At 41.1% G+C, this 9,107-nt stretch overlaps 1 protein-coding gene across 1 annotated transcript; it reads right to left on the reverse strand.

Moving 5' to 3' along the window:
• Positions 1-6,226: 6,226 nt before the first annotated feature.
• Positions 6,227-8,755, reverse strand: LOC145003387 (phenylalanine ammonia-lyase-like). Its single transcript, XM_078962515.1, has 2 exons — positions 8,247-8,755; positions 6,227-8,132 (listed from the first exon to the last, which is right to left on the reverse strand). The coding sequence occupies exons 1-2, from the start codon at positions 8,645-8,647 to the stop codon at positions 6,392-6,394; spliced, it is 2,142 nt and encodes a 713-aa protein (XP_078818641.1). The 5' UTR covers positions 8,648-8,755; the 3' UTR covers positions 6,227-6,391.
• Between the last annotated feature and the right edge of the window lie 352 nt (positions 8,756-9,107).

Raw genomic sequence — 9,107 nt, forward strand, 5'->3', positions numbered from 1 at the left:
ATTGTATCCATAAATTACCTAGCTAATAATTTAATATGATAATTAACACTATATTTTATAGGCTACTTACAAATTGTGAAGAAGTTCTTATGAAAGTTTGAAGGTTTCTTGGTAACTGCCTGCATATGCGAAGGATTTGATATGTGTTTCGAGAGCATATGAATGAAATGAGTTTACTGTATGTGTCAAATGAATTCATTTGTATCTTAAATATGAAGAAAACTCATGAGGCGGTGAATGTGAGGTTTACGGTAGTAATCACATTGGTAGGATAACTTTGGAAAATATTTGAAGAGTTTACAATCCTACACTCCCAAATATGAAGTGTTTACGGTTTAGATTAAAAAGGAAATGGTGTTTTCGCATCTTAAAGTCAAAGAAGAGGGGTTTACGGTTATACACTTCCATAAAGGAAGTGTTTACGGTTCACCTTCATTCCATATTGGTGTTCACGGTTTTCTTCCTTCTAAATGGAGGTTTACGGTTTGTTTTATTCCAAATGGGGGTTCACGGTTTGATCATATTCCAAAGGGGTTCACGGTTTGATTTTTGGGATAATATTCCCTAAACCGTAAACACTATATATATACACTTTAAATTTTCATATTTTAAGTTGAGTATAAGCCCCTTTATTTGAACTAAAACTTAAATCAATATATGCTTCATTATATATATAATTCATAGGAGTATGGTTTTCAAAGTATGTTTATACAATAACTTATATAAACATGCCCTATAGCATTCAAAGTTCTTACTATATAGATGTTATGATGTTAAATCACTTGTTGTAACACCCAAAGTTTGGAAAGCCAAGAAAAGAAAGAAAAACCCCAATTTTAAGGGGAGACTCGGCGAGTCCAAGGAGGGACTCGGCGAGTCCGAGTGGGATCCGGGTCGAGGAGTAAGCGACCGACTCGGCGAGTCGGCCAAGGTGACTCGGTGAGTCTGGTCTGAACGAGGAAAAACCCTAATCCCGGGATTTGTATCCTATTTAAAGGGTGTTATGTCCCTCCCTCAGCCCCCATATCACCCTAGAGAACATGTAAACCCTTGATTTCGTGAGGGCTTCCATCAATTGAGAGAAATAGCTTGGAGGAAGGAAACTTTGGGAAAGGAACTTGATGATCAAGAAGGTTGCTTCACAGGAGGAGGTGTAGATCCAAGATCTATTTCAGTTGTGTTCATCTTAGAGGTAACAAGCTGCTATTTTCCCTCCTTTACACCTAGATTTATGTGTGTGTTTTGGGCATTCTTGGCTTAAGAGTAACCATTCAAGCTAGGGGTTTAGATCTGAGGTTGCTACCTCAGATCCATGCTTATTTTGGTCTAAAATCCCGTAAAGTATCAGCTCTTAGTATATTGGTGGAGCATGGTTGTCATAAACCCTAGTTTATGGTGTATTTTGCCTAGATCTCCTTCTCTACACGTAAAGTTTGAAACTTTACGTGAGGAATAGGCTTGGGAAGGGTAGATATACAGTTTGGAGTCCATGCATGACTCAAAATCCCTGTGCATGTAAAGGGATTTGAATGGACTCGGCGAGTCCTTTGAATGGACTCGGCGAGTAGCATGAAGATGTGGAGCAACTTGACGAGTGGGATGAACAACTCGTCGAGTCAGATGAAGATTGCCTTGTACTCGGCGAGTCTGTTCTTGGACTCGGCGAGTCAGGTTGCGAAACCCCAAACCCTTCAAGTTGAGACTCGAATCAGTGAGTCGGGTGGAGACTCAGTGATTTGGACAGGTCAGGACTCAGAAATCGGTAGACTCGGCGAGTCGAGACGCGAATGGAAGGAATCTGAACATTTTGAACTCGGCGAGTCAGTAGGGTGACTCGGCGAGTAGGGTTGACCTGGAAGGTTGACTTTGACCAGGGTTGACTTGGTTGTCTTTCGAGGGTCAGTTAGACTCAATATTGCTTTGATATTGGTAGTTCGGGGAGCAAGGGGAGCAGGAGTTCAGTGATTTGCCGGGCAGCAGCTAGTGAGATCATCAGCAAGTTCAGCCAGTGCAGGTGAGTTTCCCTTTGTGTGAATGGGTCTAAGGCCACAATGTCGGCCCATGTAGTTATGCGTAGAAGACCCGGGGGTTAGCCCTAGGCATAGTATGCTAGTATGATATTCAGGACGAGGTCCAGTAATAGCGGGCGGGTGCCCAAGGATTCGTTTATATGCTAGATTATACTTGTTGTCTGTGTGATACATGTATGTTCCTGGTAGGAAGGTGAGTGTGGGCGAGGTCCCGTATCTCACCGATAGCAGAGTGTGGATGGGGTTCCATATCTCATTAGTAGCAAAACAGGGGCGAGGCCCAAACTAGAACAGGAGTGAGAGTGGGCTGGGCCCGTACCTCACTACCATTAGGAGCGTGGACGGGATTCCATGACTCATCAGTAGCAGGACATGGGCGAGGCCCAGGATAGGCGAGGCCTTAGGACAGAACCAGTTGCATGTGTTTAGTTATGTGTTGTGAAATGTTTATGTGTTATTATTTGTTGGTGGGCGAGGCCTTGTGACAGGCGAGGCCTAAGTTAAACAGATCTATATCCGAGCGAGGCTCGAAGCCAGGCGGGGCCGTTGTAGTGGGCGAGGCCCGAGGTAGGAGCGAGGCCCAAGGTAGCGGGCGTGGTCCAGTATATGCAGTATGTGGTTATGCATGGTATGTGGTAGGGTGGGGAACTCACTAAGCTTCGTGCTTACGGTTTTCAGTTTTGGTTTCAGGTACTTCCGGTAGCGGAGGGAAGAGTTCGGGGTGATCGCATGGCACACACCATAGATTAGACAACATGGGAATGTTTACTCTGATAATGAACATGTGTTTTGAAAACTTATACTCATATTATGTTTTGGAATGATGACTTTGCTTTAAGTAATGTTTTATTAAAAGAAATTTTTGGTTTTAAATTTTGGGTTGTTACACTTGTATACTATTGTAGTTTAGACTTACGTTGATCTGAAATAATGGGTTGTTATAACCTTTTTAAAGGCACGTTCTAAAAGAGTAGATTTCGTTAGGATATCTTCTATGAATTCCCCCAGGTAATCACATCATAACGAGTTGATTGTGTCAACATTTCACATCTGAACACGATTTTCTGTCATAAAACATCAGATTCTAGAACTCCATGTGATGAGTTCTGAGTTTCAGAAGATTTCGCAAGAAGATTGGAAGTACGTATAAGGTAATGAAGTTCTATGAGGCATGTAGATGCGACAACGTTGACTAGACAAGGAATTGATCTCAATAACTCTGATAAGATAACGTTTAGATGCGCTAGAAGCAGGATTTTGGGGACAAAATCTTTGTAAGTGGGGGAGAGTTGTAACACTCTATTTTCACCATTCCGTAGAATTCAATATAAACCGTTGTTTATAAGATTCGAAGCAGAAATATAACATCCTTTAGCCCAATTAATCTTCATGAATATGTACGTAAATACTATTTTCGTAGATATATAGAACGTGTAAACCGACTTCATATGAAGAAGTTATGCATCTTCAAAGTTTCGTAATTAAATCGACACGGCTCAACATATCGTAAAAATTGACTTTTAGATAGGTCGCTTATTAGCCTAATCAATCTAAACGAAATTTGTAATAGTCACTAAACCGAGAGCGTGCATATAAAGAACGTCCAAATCTGAATTCGTGAGAGGAAGTTATGATTCTTCAAAGTTACATGGCAACAGTGCGGGCACATAAATTGAATCTGAGATCGATAGATTATTAGGCAAAATAATCTAAACGGGAATTAAATATCTCGTTCATATGAAAAACCTCATGTATTCTCAGGAAACTAAGAGTTGGACGAAACAACCATTTGGGAAACACTCATGGATTCATGAGAGCATTATTCTTACTATTTATGCCTATTTGTTAAGGAACTATTTGCACTTGAATTTAAGGTATTTTGAAAACTTAGTACGATATAAAAATTATTTTATAATGAAAATGATATTTATATTATATCTTATGTGTATATTTCAATGTAATCAATATATGTGATCCATGACAAATGTCGCACAGCTCGACGTTTCCGACGTCGGTCGGGGGTGTGATTCTTAAAACTTCACTCTTCCCATGAATAATGTACACCTGTACTCTTATATTTTACCCACAAATACACCATCGATTTAATTCCATCTACCAACCGTGAAGGAGAAATAAAGATCCCATTGAATAGTCTATCATTGTTGGCTCTTCAGATTTCCCATATCATACCATAGCAAATGCAAAGAAAGAAATCCTTCTCTTCTGGACATCTCCCACATGAACCCATAGTTTAGATAAGATCCTTCATGATTTATATCATAATGTTATCTAAGCCACACCACTTAAGCACCATATTCTAAATCTCACCTACAAAGGGACAACCAACCAGAATGTGTGCGTCACACTCCTCCACTTCGATACAAGCACCACACATATAAGAGTCAATCAAGTTTCCCCTATTCATCAACTCTAATGTTGTCGAAATCCAACCTTGCACGACTCTCCAAACAAAGCAAGTAACCTTGATTGGGATCAATTTACACCACCTCACGAGAGACCAATCAGCAAAATGCCTTAGAAGTTTCACCTCATAACTTCCATCAGGGTCAAGAGGCAAGACCGATTATCTGGGCCAGAACAAGGATGGAATTAATCAATAATTATGATTAACCTTTCTGAGCTCATCTTACATTCCAACGTTTACAAGATTATTTTTTTCAATTCCAAACAGTACCCCTCTGCATTCCGTATGTTAGCCACCGAACAATTTTTTGTGATTTAAGTTGACACAATTGTGGGAATTATAACTTTAGTGACTGATTGTCAATCCAATTGTCTTGCCAAAATTCCCTTTATTCCTAGAATTAATAATCAACCTGAAAATGTCATTGAAACACAAATGCTTTTCTTTGAGAGGTATTCTATAAGTTGTTTTTTAGGTTGTGAATTCCAACATTTGTACTACCCCAAAGTGAATTTGGTTCGTTCTGCAACCGTCACCGCCATTTGACAGTTAATTCAATATTTAGTGCTCTGATTGATCACACTCCAAGTCTCCCTTTAACTTTTGCAATTATAACTTTTTCTCGTTCGACCCAATATATCTTCTTTTTGTTTTCATGCTCCCCCCAGAAGAATTTCCTACGAAGCTTCTCAAGAGAATCCAATACACCCCTCGGGTCTTTGAATATAAATAAGAAATATGTACGAAGATTCCCTAAAATCGACTTGATTAGGGTTAATCTCCCTTAAACAAAAGTGTTTTAGCTTTCCATGCAGAGAGTTTGGCATGAAATTTTTCGATAACTTTCTGCCAATTTTTCATAAGATTCATGTTTGCACCGACTGGGACCCCGGTGTATAAAAAAGGGAGAGATCTAACAATACATCCCATGATGGAAGCCGACTGTACTGGAAGCGCCAATTCCAAAGACTTTATAGTTATGAAACTTCACTTTTAGCTCAGAGGATGCATGAAAACATTTAAGGATCCGAACAAGGTTTTTTAAATTCGATCCGGAAAGAAATAATGCATCATCCGCTTAGAATATGTGTGAGATTACTAACCCATTATGAGGAATCTGAACACCCCTGGATATACTTTTTTCACCAGCCATTTTCATTGTCACGTTAACCCCTCCATCGCAATGATAACTAGGAAAGACGAGATTGGGTCTCATTGTTTAACATCTTTAGTTATGTTAAATTCATTTGTGGGAGTGCCATTGATCAAAACAGAAGCTCTAAAAGAAGAGAGACATCCACGTATCCAAAGCTCGCAATGTATTTTCAAAGCCCATCTCTAAAAGTTTTCCTTTGGTATGTTCCCCCAACAAATCATTAACACTTAGCGTATATGTAGTCTTGCAAAAAGACATCTACTTTGTCAATAAAGTCTCTTTACGATTTTTTTTTGGCAAAGTAATAGATAATTTTATGACATACAAAAACTTTAATAGATTAATCGTAAAAGGTACTTTGGTTTGTGTTCCCGAACAAATCATTAAACCTTAAACGTATCTTCTATTCACCTTTTTCATGAATCATAACATTCTTTTGCTTGGGTTGTCGTTTTTTGACTTTTTTTCTTCCCATTTATTAATATCCTACTATCCTAGTTTACTTATTATCTACTAGTATTATCTATTGTCATTAATAGACATTGTAAATTTGTAACTTACAAGTTACAACATCATACAACATATCTCTTCTTCTTGAATGAAGAAAATTCAAAATAAAGAAATGTATCTTTCCATTTATGAAACAAAAGGTACACTCAACGTGGTACAATTACAAACATACAATAGTACATTACAATTACATACACATTTGTCATGAGAGTTGCGACTTACAAAACCCTCAAAACTTATAAAAAAAGAAAGTATTTATGAACAAAAGAACTATGAAATCGGAAGAGGAACACCATTCCACCCTTGAACACACTCCAACAATGGATCGATAATATGTCCTTTGCACAAAGCAGTGAACACCTTATCGAACTCTTCTCCAGGTGACGTCACCTCCTCCCCTGTCAAAAACCCTGTTCCAAGCTCCTCTCTCACAAACCTGTACAATGGGTATGATCTACACTCCTTGATCCTGTTTGGAATCGTCAATGTCGAACTCTCGTATGCGCTTCTAACTCCCTCCACTTCTTTAGGCAAAACGGCTTTCAGTTCCTCTTCGAATTCACTGATCTTTTGGAAGATGGAAGTTCCGGCGTCATTTTCGTTGTTTAATGCCTGGTCGACGATAACCTGTCGGAGCTTCTGCATCAATGGGTATGTGGCGCTGCAAGCGTCGTCGATGTATGCAAAGACATACTCCCTGTCGACCACACGAAGCAAGTCTTTCTCGCAGAATCTAGAAGGGTGGAGCTCGCCATTGACGCCGGTGGTTAGGATCTTCTTCGCGACTAGGCTCACTGTGTTCTTCACTGTGGATTTCAGGTTCTCTTCCAAATGCCTCAAGTCGATGGATTGACATAGAGCTACTAAGTATGTGGTTGACATGAGTTTTAAGATCTCGACTGATTCTGCTGTTTTTCTTGCTGAAATCAATCCCAAGGAATTAACATCTTGGTTGTGTTGTTCGGCGCTTTGAACGTGGTTTGTGACTGGATTGGCGAGAAACTGGAGCTCAGAGCAGTAAGAAGCCATGGCGATTTCTGCACCTTTGAACCCGTAATCCAAACTGGGATTCCGGCCGCCGGAGAGATTTGAAGGCAACCCATTGTTGTAGAAATCGTTGACAAGCTCTGAGAATTGGGCGAACATTAGCTTTCCGATGGCGGCGATGGCCAAACGTGTGTTATCCATGGAAACTCCGATTGGGGTTCCTTGGAAGTTTCCACCGTGTAGAGCTTTGTTCCTTGAAACGTCGATCAATGGGTTGTCGTTGACGGAGTTGATTTCCCTCTCGATCATTTTGGTTGATGATCGGATGACTTCGATTTGTGGTCCGAGCCATTGGGGAGATGTACGGAGAGCATAACGATCTTGTTTTGGTTTCTGTAACGGGTCCATTTCGTGGACCTTTTGCGCCGCCTTGACGTAATCACTTCCGTCCAAAATATACTCCATGATCGCCGCCGCCTCGATTTGACCAGGGTGATGCTTCAATTTGTGTGTTAAGTGATCAGTAAACTCCGGCTTACCTTGCATAACTTCAGCGAAGATCGCCGATAACACTTCCGACAACAATGCAAGAACATTAGCATCAAATAGCACCATCGACGCCATCCCGGATCCCACAGCGGTGCCGTTGACAAGTGCCAGCCCTTCTTTCGGCTGTAACTCGAAGAAACCACCTTCAACTCCGGCTTCAGCGAAGGCCTTTTCGGCATTTAGAACTTCTCCGGTGGGTCCAACGGCTTTGGAGTTGGCACGGCCGGTGAGAAGACCGGCGATGTAGGATAATGGGACGAGATCGCCGGAGGCGGTAATTGTCCCACGGAGAGGGAGAAAAGGGGTGACGTTGTGGTTGAGGAACTTGGTGATCGCTTCCAAGATCTCGAATCGGATGCCGGAGTAACCTTGAAGGAGGGTGTTGATCCTGACAAGCATGGCTGCTCTTGTGGCTGAATGTGGAAGTGTGTGGGTTGATTCTGTGCCATTACCGAATATTCCGGCGTTCAAGAATCTGTCAAAAACCATAAAAAGTTAATCTTTATGTAAAATTGAGACTTTTCTCGAAAGTAAAACAACAGTCGATTCATTTTTTACAGCGGTTTCAAGTTTCAACTTCAAATATTACCTAATGAGCTCCTTCTGAAGAGCACCACCTTCTTTCGTTCTCCGGTGAGAGGTAGCTCCGAACCCGGTGGTGACACCATAACTATCAGTTCCTTTATTCATACTCTCCATCACCCAATCACTACTCGCCTTCACCCCCGCCCTCGCCGTCTCCGACAGCTCCACCTTCACCCCAGCGTTATCACTGGCGGCGATCGCCGCCACCTGCGACACAGTCAACGTCTCTCCACCCAATCTCACCACCGGCTTCCTAAACTCCGCCACCATCCGCTTCACCTCGTCTAAATGACTACCCTTTAATGACTCCGCCGCCATCCCCCAGTTCAAGGGATCCCCTTTCACACAAAACTCCGCTCTCTCACCGTTTTGATGGCTATCAACCTCCATTTCTGTGCTGCCCATTATCAGAAATTACAGAGTCTGGTTTTTTTAGAGAGAGAGAGAGAGAGAATGAGGGATTGAAGGTGGTGAAGTGGCGGTTGCTGGAGGAGAGAGGAGACGACTCGGTGGTTTATATAATGGTGGATTTTGTGTTTGTGGATATTTTAATTTTATTTATAATTTTCTGGTAGGTGAGAAAAAGAGTGTTTTTATTTGATTTTATGAGGGGGGGGTTGGTAAGAAGGCTTAGTGGCCTTGTTGCGACCGTGTGTTGGTTGAAGGTTAATATCAGCCGTTGATTATCATCTCATTAATCTAATCGATGGTGTGGATGATCAAACGTAGACTTGTTAAGCAACACTATTCCTTACCAAACCCCCAAACCAAACATCACGTTTGCCTGACCATTCACACACACCTTTCAAAGAATGCTAACTACTACTAAATTATTTGGTGAGTTCATATACTATCTCCATTAAAA

The sequence above is a fragment of the Lactuca saligna genome, chromosome 6 (assembly GCF_052625555.1).
Source record: "Lactuca saligna cultivar CGN05327 chromosome 6, ASM5262555v1, whole genome shotgun sequence".
In the NCBI taxonomy this organism is placed as follows: Eukaryota; Viridiplantae; Streptophyta; class Magnoliopsida; order Asterales; family Asteraceae; genus Lactuca; species Lactuca saligna.